Source organism: Oncorhynchus masou, chromosome 5 (genome assembly GCF_036934945.1).
Source record: "Oncorhynchus masou masou isolate Uvic2021 chromosome 5, UVic_Omas_1.1, whole genome shotgun sequence".
In the NCBI taxonomy this organism is placed as follows: Eukaryota; Metazoa; Chordata; class Actinopteri; order Salmoniformes; family Salmonidae; genus Oncorhynchus; species Oncorhynchus masou.
Window position 1 is genome coordinate 54,147,898 of NC_088216.1, and position 21,196 is coordinate 54,169,093.

The 21,196-nt window shown below is 41.2% G+C and overlaps 1 protein-coding gene across 1 annotated transcript; it reads right to left on the bottom strand.

The window, feature by feature from the left end:
• Window positions 1-236: 236 nt before the first annotated feature.
• Window positions 237-16,182, bottom strand: LOC135539869 (cyclin-dependent kinase 2-like). Its single transcript, XM_064966058.1, has 7 exons — window positions 15,801-16,182; window positions 3,131-3,208; window positions 2,919-3,036; window positions 2,550-2,720; window positions 2,287-2,388; window positions 1,990-2,193; window positions 237-731 (listed from the first exon to the last, which is right to left on the bottom strand). Exons 1-7 carry the CDS (start codon window positions 15,914-15,916, stop codon window positions 627-629), a joined length of 894 nt encoding a protein of 297 aa, XP_064822130.1. The 5' UTR covers window positions 15,917-16,182; the 3' UTR covers window positions 237-626.
• Window positions 16,183-21,196: the final 5,014 nt, after the last annotated feature.

Consider the following 21,196-nt stretch of genomic DNA (forward strand, 5'->3'; position numbering starts at 1 on the left):
TTTACAACTAGTAAATCCCCACCTCCCACTTGGTTACGAATGCAGCATAATTACTAGTTGGAGGGCTCGTCTAGTGGATTTTTACCAGTTGTATGTGGTAAATTCCCACTTGGTTATGAATGCAGAATTATTCAGATTTCCTATGTCAAGGCTAGATTAAAAAATCTGCTAAATATTTACTGCCAGTGAGGTTATAACACAAGCCAAATTAGTAATATTCAAATAGTTTCACACAATAAAGCTCAAACTAATTTAATCAACTTTTTATCATAAATTATGCAATGAACAAATAAAGAGCTTGCATCTGCTAAATGGCTAAAATGTACACAAACCAAGTTAACCCTTTCAATACACATAAAATGCTGAAACAACTGTAGAGTTCATTCTCTATGACATAACAGACACTCATAGCTGTAGAGAAAAAACTCACAGGACATCCAATTTATACAAATGCTGGTTTTTGGCTGCTAGAATGATTTTTGGAAAGGCATCCATATTTCACTGTGATCTCTCCCATCTCCTGGACTGTAGTATTCAGGTGTGGATAAGAGCTGGGGCAGTCCTCCTGCTCAGGGATCTCTCATGGAAAGACCCTGGGCTATGTATTGTTCCTGTCAGTCTGCATGTCACAGTCGTAGGTGTGGCATTGGCATGGTGACATCACGGAAAAAACGATGGACGAGGGCATTTTTGGCAGATATCCTCTTGTTTGGGTCATAGCTCAGCATTTGCTGGAAAAATAAGAACAAATACGTCATAAAAAGGGACATATCGATTACGTGTCATAGGCCTATGTGAAAACAAAAAGAAGCTCTGAGCACAAATTTCAATTAATTATATTTTATTCACCCTATTAATAAGAGAAGAAAACGACCGTAAACTCTGCCAGAGAGAACTTCTGGATTTATACTTTAGGCATCCTACAGCCGTAAGGACTTAAGGAGGATTTTGATATGAGGGTCATGTTGTATTTCCCATTGTCATCATCTTAGCTTCACACACACACCCTGGTATTAGGGTGTCCTGTATTCATGATGCCCCTAGTGGCCCGATACTTCCGGCAGGTTACCTTAACCTAGTTGTTTTATTAGATTTCCCCTGGTTCTACATTTGTATATAGTGTTGTATATACAGTATATTCCTTATGCAGCAGTCTTTCGGCTTTCTTTGAGAGACGGGGTTCCTTATAACACCACATTCCCTGTGTTTTGTTCTAGTAGAAATAAATCTCTCATGTTCTGTTCTATCCTGTATTTCTATCTGATATTATGACATCTGTGGTAATCTAAAGTACCCAAAAGGGCCACTAGGTGTCTGCAATTACCTCTGGCTCGCAGTGTGACCTTATCTGTTCCGCTGTTGTTTGTTGAGACATGCTCTAATCAAGGGAGACTGACCGAAAGCTCAGCTATAATTAAAATACATTTGCATCTGACTGAAATTTTTTTCCTGTTCCCTCAGTTGCCTCCAGCACTTTCACAAATCAGCTTTGGATGTGCAGTAGAGTCTGCCTATTAATAACCTTATTGGTACCAGCCTAATACCAAAACATAATTAAAAAGTGGTCAATGTTGTTAGAGTTCTAACCCTGGGCCTCCTGAGTGGCTCAGTGGTCTAAGGCACTGCTGTATCACAACCGGCCGTGATTGGGAGTCCCATAGGGTGGCGCACAATTGGCCCAGATTCGTCCGGGTTAGGCCGGGGGGGCTTTACTTTGCTCATCGCGCTTTAGCGACTACTTGTGGAGGGACAGGCACCTGCAGGCTGGCCACGGTCGTCAATTGAACAGTGTTTCCTCCAACACATTGGTGTGGCTGGGTTCCGGGTTAAGCGGGTGGGTGTTAAGAAGCACGGTCTGGTAGTTCATGTTTCGGAGGACGCATGACTCCACCGTCGTCTCCCGAGCCCGTTGGGGAGTTGCAGCGATGAGACGAGAAAAGGGGGGTAAAATACAAAAAATAAATATATATTTAATAAAAGGGTTCTCACCCTGAGCAGCTCTCTCCCATCCTCATCCAGTGGGGGAACCACTTTGGACAGCTCCTGTCGGGCCCACTTGGGGAAGGAGGGCTTGTAGTCAGGCATGGAAGTGACCCCTGGCCAAGCCACCTCGTCCGGTGTGCCCAGGGTACGGAAGATCCGGAACAGCTGATCGATCTCTGAGTCGCCTGGAAACAAGGCCCTCCTGGTTATCTGAAGGAAGAATTGGAAGGTTTGGACATGAAGTGAGACCTTGCTTTATAAACGTTAAAGCTACAAAATAGTATAGCCAGAGAATACATTTACCATTTCAGCAAAGATACAGCCCAAACTCCAGATGTCAACCGCTGTGGAGTAGTATTTGCAGCCCAAAAGAATTTCTGGAGCTCGGTACCATAGAGTTACCACCTGAGAAATGCTAAAATGTTAGTTTCCCATCATGGGTTCAGAAATCATTTGAGGTGCTTACAGAAGCATAACACAAGTGAAACACTAAAGACCCATGTTGCTAGCCATTGGCCAACTAAAAACCGCACAGCAAATTACAGTGTGGTGTATGTATGCTTCACCTCATGAGTGTAGGTGCGGACAGGCACCCCAAAGGCCCTAGCCAGGCCAAAGTCAGCCAGCTTGATCTCCCCCTGGGCGTTAATGAGAAGGTTCTGGGGCTTCAGGTCCCGATGGAGAACCCTGTGGGAGTGACAGAAGGCCAGGCCCTGCAGCAGCTGGAACAGGTAACTCTGCACACACACACAAAACAGACACACCTAATTAGCTTAGGAGAGACACAGTCAGACAACCTCGTAGGTTTCCATATTGTTTTCATTTAAAAATGTGACAAAATATATGTAGCACTGACAGACATTGGGGGGGTAATTCACTTATTTATAAATTTACACCCCTAGTCTGAACACGTTGGATGTACAGTCTGTGCATACCTTGACAAGTGGCAGAGAGATACCAGAGACCGAGGAGTCCATGAACTTCTTAAGGTCCTGATGAAGGAACTCAAAAACCAGGTACAGTTTGTTCTCTGTGTGGATGACATCACAGAGCCTGTCGGTGTGAAAATACATAGAGATGTCAATGTAAGCACAATTTAACAGAGACAGTTGATGTTTAACATAATAAGTAGCTCAATTGTACATACTTGACAATATTTGGGTGACTGAGCTCTTTGAGGAGCGATATCTCTCTGATGGCAGTGCTTGGTACTCCCTCTGTTTCCCTAAGAAAAAGACATATAGCTACGACAGTCACACAATATCATCCCTTTACTCACAGACACTAGCTAGGTTTCCATCCAATTGGTGACAGATTTATGTGAATATTCTAAAATCCACATAAAAATTATATGCACAATTTCCCACCAGTGATGTGTTTCCATCAAAATAACTTGCAGATAAAAGGCTGTGCATCATGACATAGTGCACATAAATACTTTTTGATGTTAAATTCCAGAATTAAAAAAAAAATACAAATTAAATGGGTTTCCATCACAATTTCAACTCTACTGATGGTTTTCTCACAAATATGTTGTGTTATATAGTCTGGTATTGGCACTTGCGCTGATGGCTAGAGCACATGTACAGCCTACATGAAAATATTATTATGGACAAAAGAGCGAGACTATTTGTCAAATGGCATCAAGCATCGATTATCATGTCACCAGAATAAGACCATTAAGCTCATCACCTTGCACTTTCACCACAATCTTCCCCGATTGTTCAGTTTGGCCGGGTGGCCAGCTCTAGGAAGAGTCTTGGTGGTTCCAAACGTATTCCACTTAAGAATAGAATTCCTTCGACCTCGCGGCTTGGTTTTTGCTCTGACATGCACTGTCAACTGTGGGACCTTATATAGACAGGTCTGTGCCATTCCAAATCATGTCCAATCAATTGAATTTACAACAATCAAGTTGTAGAAACATCAAGGATGATAAATGGAAACAGGATGCAGCGGAGATCAATTTCAAGTCTCATAGCAAACAGTCTGAATAGCAAAGCATCAGTTTACATTTTTTTTATAAATTTGCAATACCTGTTTTCGCTTTGTCATTATGGGGTATTGTGTGTAGATTGATGGATTTAAAAAAAAAAAAAAAATTTTTTTGAATAAGGCTGTAACGTAACAAAATGTGGAAAATTGAAGTAAATGCACTGTATAATAGCGGTGTACACAAAAGTATGTGGACACTCCTTCAAACTAGCGGATTCAGCTATTTCAACCACACACATTCCTGACAGGTGTATAAAATCGAGCACACAGCCATGCAATCTATATAGACAAACATTGGCGGTATAATGGCCTTACTGAAGAGTTCAGTGACTTAAATGTGGCACCGTTACAGGATGCCACCTTTCCAACAAGTCAATATATAAAATTTCTACCCCGGGCAACTGTAAGTGATGTTATTGTGAAGTGGAAACTAGAGGTCGGCCGATTATGATTTTTCAGCGCCGATACCGATTATTGGAGGACCAAAAATCCTGATACCGATTAATCAGACTATTTTTTATTTTTGGGGGGTAATGACGACAATTACGACAATACTGAATGAACACTTATTTTAACTTAATATAATACATCAATAAAATCAATTTAGCCTCAAGTAAATAATGAAACATGTTCAATTTGGTTTAAATAATGCAAAAACAAAGTGTTGAAGAAGAAAGTAAAAGTGCAATGTAAGAAAGCTCACGTTTCAGTTCCTTGCTCAGAACATGAGAACATATGAAAGCTGGTAGTTCCTTTTAACATGAGTCTTCAATATTCCCAGGTAAGAAGTTTTAGGTTGTAGTTATTATAGGAATTATAGGACTATTTCCCTCTATACCATTTGCATTTCATTAACCTTTGACTATTGGATGTTCTTATAGGCACTTTAGTATTGCCAGTGTAACAGTATACCTTCCGTCCCTCTCGTCGCTCCTCCCTAGGCTCGAACCAACAAAACAACGACAACAGCCACCATCAAAGCAGCGTTACCCATGCAGAGCCAGGGGAACAACTACTAGAAGGCTCAGAGCGAGTGACGTTTGAAACGCTATTAGCGCGCGCTAACTAGCTAGCCATTTCACTTCGGTTACACCAGCCTCATCTCGGGAGTTGATAGGCTTGAAGTCATAAACAGTGCAATGCTTGACCTGCAACGAAGAGCTGCTGGCAAAATGCACGAAAGTGCTGTTTGGGGGGATAGGAGGGACGCCATGTGCGACTGACGTGTTTTCCGTTTGCTCCCGTGGTATTCTTAAAGGTTATGCGAATTTTGCAGCAGAACCGTATTTATTTTCAAATATTAATTTGGTGATCCCTTTCCGTAAAAACCAAGTCTACTTTGCTTCCGAATGTCAGCATGTCGACCGAACATAAGGTCAAAAGCATGACTTTGAGAAAACCCGGCCTACAAGACCCACTCTCATCACCGCCCTCTCCTGAGTCTGAGGGCCCGGGGACGCACACTTTACCCGGGGGTGCGGCTTGGCCTGGCGGCGCTGAAATTAACATTCTCGAGGCCATCAAACTACTACGCTCTGAGATAGTTGAAATGAAAACACAGATGGTTGCTACGATTAAGGCCAGAATACAAGAGGTTTCTGATACGTTAAAAGCAGATTTAACCATCCTGCGGAACGAGACTGTGCCAGCAATCACATTACTCGAAACAATAGCTGCGTCACTCACTACAACGATTGCAGCACTGGAGACCTCCGCTACTAATGTCTCCGACTTAACTACATCCCTGGAGGCTGAAGTTAAATGCCTAGCTGCGGATTTGAAAAAGGTGAAGGAGAGCTGTGTGAGTTTAGAGGGATTCTCTCACCGCAATAATCAGAGACTTGTATTGGTCCCAGAGTCAGCGGAAATGCATTGCGCCACAGATTTCGTTTCAGGGCTGCTGAAGGATGTTCTTGCCTTAGATGAAAAGCCCCCGATTGATCGAGCCCACCGGTCGCTACGCCCAAAGCCCTGGGATGGGGAGAGGCCCCGTGACATAATTCTTCGAGTGCACTTTTTTCATGAGAAGATGGAGATCCTCCGACAAGCCCGCAATACCACTCTGAGCTTTCAAGGACAGAGCTTCTCCATCTACCAGGACTACTCCCCCACTGTTTCCAGGCAGCGTGCAGCTTTCGGACAGGCCAAACGAGTACTTCGGGACCATCCAAGTGTGAAGTATGGACTGCGATTCCCGGCCCGTTTATGGCTATCTCATGAGGGTAAAGACTACACATTTGAATCTCCGGATGAGGCTATGGCTCACATTCAACGTCACATCAAGAAGTCTTGAACATGCTCACAGTTAAGCAACTGTTGCTTGCGAACTGTGGATAGTAAGTAACCCACCTGTGGTACAATTATGTTTAGATATAACAGGCTAGTCTTGTATAGTTGGCGAAACCATTCAGGCTTATTTGATGTGATCTAATGTTTTGATCATGTAGTGTGCGTGCCTTACAAGCATTCAGACATTTTAATTTAATTGTATTGAGGTTTTACTTAACTCCTGTGTTTCTAGGCTGTCTCGATCACCTATTCCATTTGTTTACATAGTGTCTCAATGACTCAAAATAGTTTGGGTTATTTGTTTACTGCATCCGTTTGCATTGACCCAGTAAACAGTAAATGTCTCCCGAGGCTACACGGTTTTTGGGGTCTCACTTCAATTTTAAAAGTTTTGAGCGTCATTTACGGCCAGCAAACGTTGCGCACACGTAGTTTTTTGGTATTGTTTGTAAGCGGTCTCAGTCAACTAGACTACTATTATAATTACTATTATTTTTGATTGTCTTACTACGATGTCCTTACTTCAAATTAGATTTTTGGCTGAGAGCCTTTATACATTTGACTTATTTTCTCTCTCAATGCCTGTTATAAGACTGGGAATATAACTATATACATCTACAAGTGGTGCTTTTGTCATTCCGTTTGCACAAGGGGTTTGCCTTTTTTTAATTTGAAAAAAAAAACCAACATAAAAATCGTTATTTTTGCTGCTTGATCCACTAACAAAATGTGACTTTAAAGAGCGGGAATGTGGGTTTAGGATAGGGGGAGGGGGTGGGGGGGCAGGTTGAATTGTTCAGTTCTAATGTTGTCATTCTGTCTTTTTAGTTGTTTTTTCTGTACTTTTTCCAAACATCTACCACCGTACATTATTACTCTGAGACAAGTTATTCTGGGGGTTTTGGGCGCTCATTGATTTTCCATTCTATGCTCTAATGACAGGGTTGAATAACGGGAATGCCCAGAGGGGCCGAAATAATGCGATCAAGTACATTTCATGGAACACCAAAGGGGTTAATAACCCGGTGAAGCGTAAGAGGGTGTTGACACTTAAAGGGTTTGAATGCAAATATTGCATTTCTACAAGAGACTCACATGAGGACTGGTGAGCATTTTAGGATGCGTAAGGACTGGGTTGGTCAAGTGTTCCATTCGAACTTTCATAGTAAATCAAGAGGTGCTGCTATTCTGGTTGATAAAGCTACTCCCTTTGAAGCTTCTGAGGTTATTGCTGATCCTAAGGGACGATACGTCATAGTAACCAGTGAACTGTTTTCTACCCCTCTTGTTTTGGCTAGTGTTTATGCTCCCAATTAGGATGACACAAGTTTAATTTCTTCCTTTCTGTCTGCTATTCCCAATTTAGATTCTCATTTGTTGATTTTAGGGGGGGATTTCAACTGTAAAATGTCCCCAGTTCTTGACAAGTCCTCACAAACAAATACAGGCCCATCTAAATGTACCCTACTGATTCAATCCTTTCTTCAGAAATATGCTGTGTTTGAGGCCTGGCGTTTCCTACATCCTACAGATAGACAGTATTCCTTTTATTTCCATGTTCATCAAACATACTCCCGGATTGATTACTTCTTTTTGGACAAAAAACTTCTGCCTAACCTTCGGCAGTGTACTTACGAGAGTATTGTTATCTCTGACCATTCACCATTAGTGCTTGAACTAGAGTTTCCCCAGTGACCTCCTATGTGTTAACAATTGTGTCTCAACCCCATTTTACTCTCAGATAAGGAGTTTGTCAATTTCATTTCTTCTGAAATCACCTTATTCCTAGAAACTATTTCAACACCAGGTATGTCTTGCTCTACCATATGGGAGTCTCTCAAAGCATACCTACATGGCCAAATTATTTCTTATACAGCCAAACAAAACAGAGTTCGCTCTCAGTGACTTTGGGACCTGAGCGAGTACATAGCCACATTGGATGAGAAGTATGCTACGGATCCTTCCTCTGATCTGCATAAAGAGCGCCAACTACTCCAATCTGAATTTGATGAGCTTTCTACCAGGCAAGCTGAACAGTTACTCTTGCGAGCTCGATAAAGTCTATGAACAAGGCGACAAGGCCAGTAAACTCCTTGCGCATCAGATCCATAAATCTGATGCCTCACGTTTAATCCCACAAATAAGGACCACGTCTGGTGCCACCACAGTTATACATAAAGAGCTCAATGATCAATTTAAAACAACTTTACTCTGCGCTATACACCTCTGAATCCCCTCAAGACATTTTCTGATTGACTCCTTCTTTAATGGCTTGAATATGCCTTCAATTGATACAGACTCCCATGACTGTCTAGAAGAAGAATTTACACTTGAGGAGATTGCAACAGCAGTGTCCGCAATGAAAAGTGGTAAATCACCAGATCCGGACGGTTTTCCAACCGAATTTTACAGGACGTTTTCTGGTCTGCTTTTCCCATTCTTGTCTCGACTATTTGCAGAGTGCCTTAATACTTCAAAGCTACCGCCTAGTCTTTATCAGGCTTCAATTTCATTACTATTAAAGAAAAATAAAGACCCCCTGGAATGTGGATCCTATCGCCCAATCTCGCTTTTAAACTGTGATTACAAAATCCTAGCTAAGCTTTTAGCCATCCGCATGGAAGGCTTGCTGCACCAAGTAACACACTCTGACCAGACTGGCTTTGTGAGAAATAGGCATTTATTTTTCAATATTAGGCGCCTTATGAATATACTGTACTCCCCAGCGTCGGGGGACCCGGAGGTGGTGGTCTCACTTGATGCCGAAAAAGCGTTTGACCGCGCTGAGTGGGATTACCTAACAGCTACCCTTTATAGATTTGGCTTTGGCCCCAAACTCATTGCGTGGATAAAGATTCTTTATTGTTCCCCCAGTACGGACTAATAACTTGTCCTCTGACTATTTTCCCTTGCACCGCAGATCCAGACAGGGTTGTCCACTCTCCCCCTTGTTGTTTGCTTTGGCAATCGAGCCTCTCGCCATTGCACTATGCTCTAATGATGCCATTCAAGGTATAATCAGGGCGGGCTGGGAGCAGAAAGTCTCGCTATATGCTGACGACCTCATTTTGTTTATCTCCAACCCTGATACCTCATTGCCACGTGCCCTATCTGTTCTTAAAACATTTGGATCAATCTCAGGGTACAAGCTGAATCTAGGCAAGACTGAGCTTTTTCCGGTAAACAAGGCTGCTTTAAAGTGCACTTTTACACATTCTCAGTTTAGGATTGTCCGGGATCAATTCACCTACTTGGGAGTAAAAGTGACAAGGAAATATTCAAATTTGTTTCAGGAAAACTTTGTTGCTCTTGCAGACAGTTTGAAACAATCTTTTACTTTTTGGAATTCCCTACCCCTTTCTCTTATCGGAAGGATTAATGTCATTAAAATTAATGTGTTGCCCAAATTTTTATATTTATTTCAATGTTTACCCATTTTTATTCCAAAATCTTTTTTTATTTCACTGGATCAAACATTCATGCATTTTATTTGGGATGGCAAGGTACCACGGATTGGTAGAAAACATTTACAGAAGCCTAGGTCATTGGGGGGTTTAGCTCTACAAAAGTTTCAGACATACTACTGGGCTGCAAATTTCAGAGCCCTTCTGTACTGGCTGCAGACTGATCCTACTGGCCCTAGACCACTCTGAGTCCAGATGGAGTCTGAATCGTGTAAACCTGCAGCACTTTCCTCTGTTTTGTGCTCGTCTCTCCCAGTGTCCCTAGGCAAAAGGTGTGTCAACCCAATTGTAAAGCAGTCTCCTAAAATTTGGAATCAGTTCCGTTTAGCCTTTAGCCTCCGAGGCTTTTCTCTATTAGGCCCAATCAATCAGAACATTTTATTTCCTCCATCTTTGAATGATGGGGCTTTTGGCATTTGGCACTCACTAGGCCTCTCCTCGCTAGCCCAATTATTCTTTGATGATACATTTGCCTCTTTTTCTCAACTGCAGGAAAAGTTCAATCTCCCCCAAACGCACTTTTTCCGCTATCTCCAGACTAGAAACGTTGTCAGAACTAACACACCTGGATTTCCCAATAGGCCTGCGAATACAGCTATAGAGAGAGCATCTTGGAGTTGAACAAGCTTCCTAGGGGCGCAATTTCAGATGTATATGCAATCATTCATGACTTACAGAACCCTTCTTTGGTGCCTTTAAAGACTCAATGGGAAAAGGATTTGGGGGAGGAACTTGGGGAAGACGCCTGGGAATCTGTGCTGCACAGGGGGCACTCGTCCTCTTTTAGCACTAGACACAGCCTCATTCAATTCAAGGTGTTTCACCGTATCCACTGGTCGGGGGCCAAACTTGAAAGAATATTCTCTGATTTTGATCCTACCTGTGTCAGATGTAAAGTGGAACCAGCCACACTATTGCATATGTTTTGGGGCTGTCATAAACTGTCAGGTTTCTGGGCATTAATATTTAAATGTTTCTCTGATATATATGACACTGTCATAGATCCGGCTCCCCTTACAGCTCTTTTTGGATTACTGCCCATGGGTACCCCCTATCAAGAATCCAGTCGGACACTGTTGCTTATACAACTCTTTCAGCTAGACGGCTAATACTACAGAACTGGAAAATGGCAGCTCCCCCATCTTATAAATATTGGGTGAGAGATGTGCTGTGCTCTCTGAAACTAGAAAAAATGCAATTCAATTCACGTGGGAACCTCAAACTGTTTAATGAGGCTTAGGCTCCATTCCGGTCTTACTTTAAACAGTCTATTCTCTGATGGCATTGCAATTAAAACTAAAATAAGTCTGTATTTGACCCCCCTGTGACTTAATGGTTGGAGGAGCTTCTCTCTGTGTTTTTGCTGGAGAGGGCATTAAGGTCCATGTGCTTATTGATTGTGACCCGCAGATGCCTTGTTCATCTTGCCTGGGCAAAGACTGAAGTGTGAGCTTGTTTTCCCCAGTTATTTTTACATTTTGTTCACGCCTAAATTAATAATCATTCTATTTTATTTTTATTTTAAAGCATTGTAAACGTTATTTTTGGTCCAGTGAATGGTCGGTCTGTGGCCATGACTGTCTGTGAGTGGTTGCATTTCTCCACCCTTATCCCTTGACTGTTTACAGGAACAATGGTGAGGTGTTTGCTCTGTCCCTGTACTATAGATTGCCCTTTAACCTTTGTAGCCTCCTGCCTGGTGTTTAACTTGTCTAAAGTATGGTATCTTTAAAACTATTTTTTATTTGTATTTTTTTTCCTAGTTGAGTATATTATTTATATTGCTTTGTGTTGTCTTGTGTGTGTGTGTAAAACTTAATAAACAGAGTAAAAAAAAAGTGCTGTTTGAATGAATGTTTACGCGCCTGCTTCTGCCTACCACCGCTCAGTCAGATACTTAGATACTTGTATTCTCAGTCAGATTATATGCAACGCAGGACACGCTAGATAATATCTAGTAATATCATCAACCATGTGTAGTTAACTAGTGATTATGATTGATTGTTTTATATAAGATAAGTTTAATGCTAGCTAGCAACTTACCTTGGCTTACTGCATTCGCGTAACAGGCAGTCTCCTTGTGGAGTGCACAAGGACTAGTTAACTGTACGGTTGCAAGATTGGATCCCCGAGCTGACAATGTGAAAATCGGTCGTTCTGCCCCTGAACGAGGCAGTTCACCCATCGTTCGTTCCTAGGCAGTCATTGAAAATAAGAATGTGTTCTTAACTGTCTTGCCTAGTTAAATAAAGATTAAATAAAAGGTGTAAAAAAAAAATCGGTGTCCAAAAATACAGATTTTCGACTTAAATGTAAATGTTATGAAAACTTGAAATCGGCCCTATAAAATCGCCCATTCCGATTAATCGGTCGACCTCTAGTGGAAACGTCTAGGATCAACGGCTCAGCCGCGTAATGGTAGGCCACACAAGCTCACAGAACGGGACCACCAAGTGCTGAGGCACGTAGAGCATAAAAATTGTCTGTCCTCAGTTGCAACACTTACTATCGAGTTTCAAACTGTCTTTGCAAGCAACGTCAACACAAGTACTGTTCGTCGGGCAGCCACACACAAGCCTAAGATCACCATGCACAATGCCAAGCGTCAGCCTGAAGTTTTAAAGCTTGCCGCCATTGGACTCTAGTGATGAATCACGCTTCACCATCTGGCAGTTCAATGGACGAATCTGGGCTTGGCAGATGCTAGGAGACCAGGTTACCTGCTCTGTGGCAACAGTTTAGGGAAGGCCCTTTCCTGTTTCAGCATGACAATTCCCATATGCACAAAGCAAGGTCCATAAAGAAAATGTTTGTCGAGATCGGTGTGGAAGAACTTGACTGGCCTGCACAGAGCTCTGACCTCAACCCTGTTGAACACCTTTGGGATGAATTAGAACGCAGACCGCGAGCCAGGCCTAATCGCCCATCACCAGTGCCTGACCTCACTAATGTGCTTGTGGCTGAATGGAAGCAAGTCTCTGCAACAATGTTCCAACATCTAGTGGAAATCCTTCCCAGAATAGTGGAGGCTGTTATAGCTGCAAAGGGGGGGGGACCAACTCCATATTAATGCAGATGATTTTGGATTGAGATGTTCGATGAGCAGGTGTCCACATACATTTGGTCATGTAGTGTATAAGCTTCACTAAGGGTCAAAGTAGTGGAATGGGGTAGTGGGTTTTTAATGAAAGTAGGGTTAGCTGGAATGTTGTCACTTTTGTTTTTCCTCTTTTGTATCACAAAGTATAATGGATTTATTATATAATCCAGTTGGTGGCAGTAATGCAACATATTGGTTGCCAACCACCGTTAAACTCTAAAGAAGATGAAGAAGAAAATGCCCATCCAAGATTGTGTAATGTGTATACTGGCTGCTGACAGTGGGAAAGCCAGGTGTGTCACACATGGTGCGCAGCTAATACCTCCCCTTTTACATGCATCTACACGGAACAAAAATATAAGCACAACATGTAACACAACATGTGTTGGTCCCATGTTTCATGAGCGGAAATAAAAGATACCAGAAATGTTCCATACCCACAAAAGTGTATTTCTCTCAAATTGTTCACAAATTTGATTACATCCCTGTTAGTGAGTATTTCTCCCTTGTCAAGATAATCTATCCACCTGACAGGTGTGGCATATCAAGAAGCGGATTACACAGCATGATCATTACACAGGTACAGCTTCTGCTCGGGGCAATAAATGGCCACTACAATGTGCAGTTGTCACAACACAATGCCACGGATGTCTCAAATTGAGAGCGCTTGCATGGTGAGTGCAGGAATGTCCACCAGAGCTGTTGCCAGAGGATTGAATGTTAATTTCTCTACCATAAGTCGCCTCCATTGTTGTTTTAGAAAGTTTGGCAGTGCATCACAACCGCAGACCATGTGTATGGCGTCATGTGGGAAAGTGGTTTGTCGATGTCAACTTTGAACAGAGCGCCCCATGGCGGCAGTGGGTTTATCGCATGGGCAGGCATAAGCTACGGACAACGAACACAATTACTCTTTATCGATGGCAATTTGAATGCATAAAATGCTGTATTCTTATTTGTATTACTTTTTCTCCCCAATTTCATGATATCCAATTGGTAGTTACAGTCTTGTCCCATCACTGCAACTCCCGTACGGACTCAGGAGAGGCGAAGGGCGTCCTCCGAAACACGACCCTGCCAGGCTGCACTGCATCTTGAGACACTACTCGCTTAACTTGGAAGCCAGCCGCACCAATGTGTCGGAGGAAACACTGTACAACTGGCGAGCGTGTCAGCATGCATGCGCCTGGGCCCGCCACGAGTTGCTAGAATGCGATGGGACAAGGACATCCCGGCCGGCCAAACCCTCCTCTTACCCGGACGACGCTGGGCCAATTGTGCGCCGCCTCATGGGTCTCCCGGTCGCGGACCGCTGCGACACAGCCTGGGATCGAATCCGGATCTGTAGTGACACCTCAAGCACTGTGATGCAGTAACTTAGACCGCTGTGCCACTCGGGAGACCCCGTGATGAAATCTGGAGGCCCATAGCTAAATTAGGGCCCAATGAATTAATTTCAATTGAATGATTTCTTCATATGAACTGTAACTCAAGATTTATTTTATTTTATTGTTGCATGTTGCATTTATATTTTTGTTCAGTATAGATGTGATTCCAATGGGATTGCAATAACTTGCCTAAATTAAAGGACTTAGAGGACATATGCCTCTTCTGTGATAATATAGAGCCCTATAGAACCCTTATTGCATGGAACATCCATCTCATATTGCTCAAACAAACACCAAATCTGTTTGTTTTTTTAAACAAACATAAAGCAACACTTCACGACACAACGCCTCTCCCCTATTTGACCTAGGTAGTTTGTGTGTATGCATTGATTTGTAGGCTGTATGTAGTTCTGTCCTTGTCTATTGATGTTCTGTATTATGTCATGTTTCATGTGGACCCCAGGAAGAGTAGCTGCTGCTTTTGCAACAGCTAATGCTTTTGCAACAGCTAATGGGGATCCTAATAAAATACCAAATAAGACCCATGTATTTTCAACGAAAGATGTTATTATTTAAATGAAAACAAAACTACTGAATTAGTCGTTAATTTCTTCATTCTCTCTGGTAAATTATATATACTGAGAAACTAATATTTGAAATCTGTCCACAAATGAAATATATTTTTACTAGAAATCCAATATTCTTGTTTGATCGTAATTTGACATAAAAAAATAAAAAAAAAAAAAAAAAAAATATATATATAGACGTGATTCCTTCCTGCTTCTAGCTTGCTGAATCATCTTTGGCTGAATCTTTTTATGAGATGTCCATGTGTCCATTTATATTGCATTTATCTTTTTAATCCCAGGGCCCCGTCCCCGCAGGAGGCCTTTTGATTGACCGTAATTGTAAATGCGAATTTGTTCTTAACTGACTTTCCTAGTTAAATAAAGGTTAAATAAAATAAATAAAAATAAATAAATGTGACCAATGCCATTTTATAGCAGTGCCAGTAGCTGTCATTACAGTGACTTGTTTGTCATACAAAGCTATATAGCTAGCCAGCCTGGAAACTCGACATTTGACTCACATTCCTACCGCCAAAAATATCAACCAGTAATGTAGCTATAGGTTCCCATCCAATTGGCGACAGATTTTCACCAGTGGCGTACCAAATGGAGTTGATGCAGATAAAAATCAATCGGTAAAGTAGCTATCATTTTACTCAACGTTCTGGCTAGTAGAACCCTGATTCAAACGCAAATTTCAGACCGATGTAGAACTCAAAGCAAATTTAACGACGGGTTTCCAGGCAACTAGCAAGCTTAGAGTTCGCTAGTTATTAACTATTCTTACGTTACCTACTTTCAAGACTCACTGGTTATCAATTCAGGTCAAATAACTAGCTAGGGTAGCGACATAGTTAGCTAGGAGCAAGCAACTGTGGAAATGGAAAGCATAGTCACATCCGGATTAATGTTACTGTGAGGAGTCAGTCAGCTGCTTGACCGGGCTACAATTAACGTCAGATGGCTAACGACACTTCGATAGCCAGTTAATTTTCAGTCAGACACCACTTACGTGTCTAGTCTGATTTTCTTGAGTGCAACAGTCTCTCCCGTGACTTTGTTCTTTGCCTTGTACACCACCCCGTACGTCCCTTCTCCAATCTTTTCCACTTTCTGAAATAATTCCATGTCACACGAATTCCGTTTGGCTAACGTTTCAAACCGTTGTGATTTTTTAAACAAAGAAAACCGTTAACTCAACTTCAAACTAACGTAAGCATGCGAACTAAGTAAATTATGTGTGGGGGGGGCAATTTGTAGCGGGAACACATCAGGATGATCCATAGACTGTAAAAAAATAAAATTCCACAATAAATAAAAGGGATCAATTGAGCCGGGTGTAACTCTATAGTAGTAACACTTTCCACTCAAAACAAAAGTAACAGGTCCCGCGTTGTTTATGCCACGCCCCGGAAGAACGACAGCGACGCGAACCTTTTCAATATACAACCAATCACTGACAGCCCAATGGTTAAAAACATTTAATAATAATATCACTGACAGCCCAATGGTTAAAAACATTTAATAATAATATGACTGACAGCCCAATGGTTAAAAACATTTAATAATAATATGACTGACAGCCCAATGGTTAAAAACATTTAATAATAATATGACTGACAGCCCAGTGGTTAAAAACATTTAATAATAATATCACTGACAGCCCAATGGTTAAAAACATTTAATAATAATATGACTGACAGCCCAATGGTTAAAAACATTTAATAATAATATCACTGACAGCCCAATGGTTAAAAACATTTAATAATAATATGACTGACGCGCCCATTCAGCACAGAAACAAACGCAGAATGGGTGGAACATGGATTTTAGCTTTAGGACAGCTCTGGCAGTCGCGTTTTTGTGAAAGGTTCAAATTTGAGGCGCTTATAATCACCCACCTTCAGTTGATATTCAAATGTTGATCTTCCCTCCAGATATTTGTAAATTATTGAATTCAATTAAGTAGCTAACAATATACTCTTATTTAAAGACTGTCAACTCTGTGTCCTACATTTGGCTGATGCCTATGTCATCATTCCATTTGAAATGGTAAATAATGATTGAATGACCCTCCCTCGTCTTGCTCTCTCAGGTTACTGTAACCACGTTTCCATTCGTTGTGTTTTTATGCGAGTAAAGTCATACCATATGCAAAAAAATCACGACAGCTGTGATGGAAAGAGGACGTTTTGGTACAATGTTATAAATGCCGACAGATAATAAATTTGGTCATTTAACCTGGTGCGATCTTTTTGTGTCGGTAAAATTAATGGCAGTGGAAACGCCAGAAATGGCCGTGGAAACGCCTTTATATTGATATAACAACCATCATATCGAACTAAACTTGGAGTCACATGATGATATGGTGTGTGGTCCTCCCACTATGACTCGGGAAGACAGTGTAGTTTAGGGTGGTGAAAGTGCACGGTGATCTAGATGCTCCTTTCCAATAAATATCGAGGGTCTTATTCTGGTGACATGATGATCAATGTTTGACTGCCGTTTGACATGTAAAAATATTATTGTTCATATCCATAATAATCTCATCATGTAGTTTAGCCCCTCCATACAGACTTCTCGCACTATTTGGGAGCTGTTGATTAGGTGCCAAGACCAGTGCAGGTGCCAAGACCAGAGTAGGCACATTTTCTATTTAACGCAGTCGTTTTTGTGACAAAACTATAGGTATAGTTGAAAATGCAATGGAAACATATAGAATTTTAGAATTTACATGAACATTTAATTGAAAAAGTACATGTTGTGTGCACTACGTCATCACGCACTGATTTTGTGTGTTTCACTTCATCACGCACTGATTTTTTTTGGGGTGTTTTATTTAACTTTTGTACACCTGTGCTGTTTTCCGGTCATTAGAAATGAATGGGTGAGACTACAATTAGTGTATAAAATTGAGTTCAAGCACATGCCCATTCATCAGATGGACACACTTCCTCTCCCAGACCCCCACATGCATGTGTGTGTTTGAGCACACACACACATGCATGTGGGGGTCTGGGAGAGGAAGTGTGTTTGAGCACACACACACCTCACTCCCCTTCTTGGCTTCCATGGCAACCCCCACGGGAACCTTTCCCCACAGGAACCACGCCTGTTGGCATTCTCACAAACAATCGCAACATTGTTTCAATAATATATAGAACTTTTCTCGCAGCTCTGGTATATAAAGCTTTTTTGAGGCCTTGCTCACAATTAATTCTGTGGCAGCACAATGACCAAACGATATACTATATGTGAGGCTGTTGATCATATCTTTGATCATGACACTGGTGAGGAGGAGAGAGTCAAAGTTGACAAAGTAGTCTGTGATAAATAGCACAATATGTTTAATCTGAGTATTTGTAATAGTCAAAATAATCCATACATTATGCATTTTTTACTCAAAAACGAGTTGTATGAGCTCCGGTCAATGAGGCCTACAGGCCATAAATAGCAAATAGAAGTTCAAAACGTGTAATGTTCACAAGAACTTATGTTGATAAAAAGATCTAATACAACATTAGGTGATAATATATGGATTATTATGGATTTATAATCAGCTATAATGGGGCTGTCATTTTGGACCGGGAACACAGAATTAATTAACATGAAACGAACACAAAAGGAGGGTTAAAGCTGATCTACCCCCTAAGAAAAAATTAATGAAACTTTCATACTCCACACCATTCCAATAATCAAACAACATTTTATGTTTTCTAGAAAGGTTACTTTTGGAAAGTCGAACCCTTTTTCCTGTTGACTTGATTCTGATTGTGTTAAAATTGCTGACATTCCTCAGGGGTTTATCAGTCTTCCACTCTGCTCTCTGATCCCAGAGTGAACCAGCCTTTGTTGTGTTTGCGTGTGAGTGATATAGAGAGAGAGGACAGTCAAGACCTGGAGTTTGTCCGGGCAATATGTATCCCAGAACTAATTCTGGGCCTGGCTACAGAATTGTAATGGGATATGTGATGCTCCATTACCCGTTTTAGCTTAGCTAATGTAAACTGCTGGGAGGAATTTTTCAACTTACCTGTCTCTAAATGTCCAGTTGCAGGTGGTTCTCCAAAAAAACTGAGAATATTCAGAAAGATATTACATCCACGTTTTGTATCGACTGAGAAATGCCTCTTGCATGTGTGAAGATCTTTGTTTTGATCACACTGTGTAACGCTTTGTCATCTTCTACACATGCCCGTGGCCAGGTCGCATAAAAATGACTAGTTCCTGCAAAGATATTGAGAAATGCAAGATGTCTGGCATGTAAAATGTTGAGGAAACTCCTCACTCGGTGCAAAATTTATATATGGATTTATATGGATTTATATATTCTCTAGTTTTTGGAGAACCACCTGCAACTGAACACAGACTTTTAGAAGAGACACTTTTCTTCTGAAACAAAAAGGAAGAAAGTAGCGCCAAGAAGAGGTTAGAAAAATTCCTTCCGACGCTTTACACTAGCTAAACTTTAACAGGTAGTGGAGCATCAACTATCCTGTTACAATTATGTAGCTAGTCTGGGACAATTACCATGTTACAGTGCTTGTTTACATAAGACCGAGGCGACCACCTGCTCTAATTAGCTAATGAAGCATCTCCGAACGCCTGTGTGTAACGGAAGAAGGACAAAAATAGTGTTGCAACTAAAAAGTGCTGTCAGTTGCAACAGTGTTACATTATTTTGATGTGAAAGTAGAGGACTTTATGTTTCCAACATCATATTGCAAGTAAGGATTATTAGTATTTCCATACTTTTAAACAGTGTTTGTAGTTACAGGATTGTAGTTCACACGGAGCCAGCTTTGGTCCATACCTTCAGCTGAGAACCTAAGAGGAAGCTGTGAAGCCCCTTTTGGGTTCTCGAGAGCTACCTATAGTTACATTTTATGTGCCGAGAATTAATCATTTGTTTGCCTTCATTTCAATGGCATCAATGCCCAGAATCATGGGCAGGCCATCCTTAAGTGGGACAGTTAGATTTCTTATTTCCATGTTTATTTTAAAGAATGCGTGAAAATGTTCTGTTCAGATCGAAATGAAGAGCGGAAGAATTTAAGGAATTAATCCGTGCCTTGAGTTTATCTCTATTCCGGTGAGGCACTGTGTTCATTGGCCTTGTCAGGCGTGATTCTAATGTTCTTCAGTGGAGGGAGCTAGTGCACGAAGTCCCTATATGTGTGTTGTACCAAGTTGACTGACTAAAAGGGAACTCTCAAATTGAGGATTTTTTTTCTCTCACTATAACCGTACAGCTGGTTTCAATCAAGTTTGTGTGTGGGTTTTGTTTAAGTCAGTGTTCTGTGTTGGTATCTTTCAGTGCTGTGCAGTGTGGTCGGTCAGGTGCTTCTGTGAGCAATGTTGTTAGCACATGAGTGGCCACATGTTGTGCAGCTTGAAAAATCTTACCACCAACCTAAGGCAATTGGAATGGCAAGATCATATGTCACTGTCAGCTACACACAGACTTACCATTGAATGCACCTCAAGTAAAAAAACAAAACACATTTTTTAAGGACTTGTGGCTGCAGAGGCCTCCACATCAACCTGCCTTTGTGTGTCCATACATCAACTGAATAATTTGTTTAAACATTTTACCAGATTTAAGTAAATACTGAGTTTCATGCATGTTATTTTATTTCATGGTGTTTAGTTGTTAGATTGTTAGATATTACTGCATGGTTGGAACTAGAAGCACAAGCTTTTCACTACACTCGCATTAACATCTGCTAACCATGTGTATGTGACCAATAAAATTTGATTTGAGTACATTCAGTATTTTTCTGAATAAAAAATATATATATATATTCATTCAACCTTTAAAACTTTTGATTATACTGTACCGTAACAATGGGAGTAGCACAAAGTTGAGAGACGTGATTTGGGGGTCCAGACCCAGACACATTACCACTGTTCCTAGAAAGCTAGGTTTTAATTATTTTTTTTTACCTTTATTTAACTAGGCAAGTCAGTTAAGAACAAATTCTTATTTTCAATGACGGCCTAGGAACAGTGGGTTAACTGCCGGTTCAGGGGAAGAACGACAGATTTGTACCTTGTCAGCTCGGGGATTTGAACTTGCAACCTTGCTAGTCCAACGCTCTAACCACTAGGCTACCTTGCCGCCCCGGGTAATTGTTCTTGTCAATCAAAGGTCATCACAATACTATGTTTTCCCACACGAATCGCCACACTGGTCAAGGTTGTGGTGTTTTTAACCATTAACACCTTTATTTCTACCTCATTAGTTCAATAATGACTTAGTCTGTTTGACTGAATTGTTCTGGAATGCGGAAGAGTTAAAAAGCAAGCACAAGTGTTTCCCAGCATATCTGGATTGCTTTGAGCATAGATCATTTTACTTGGTATGAGGCCTATGGCACTGAAAGGATAATATGGGGAAAGAGGGGA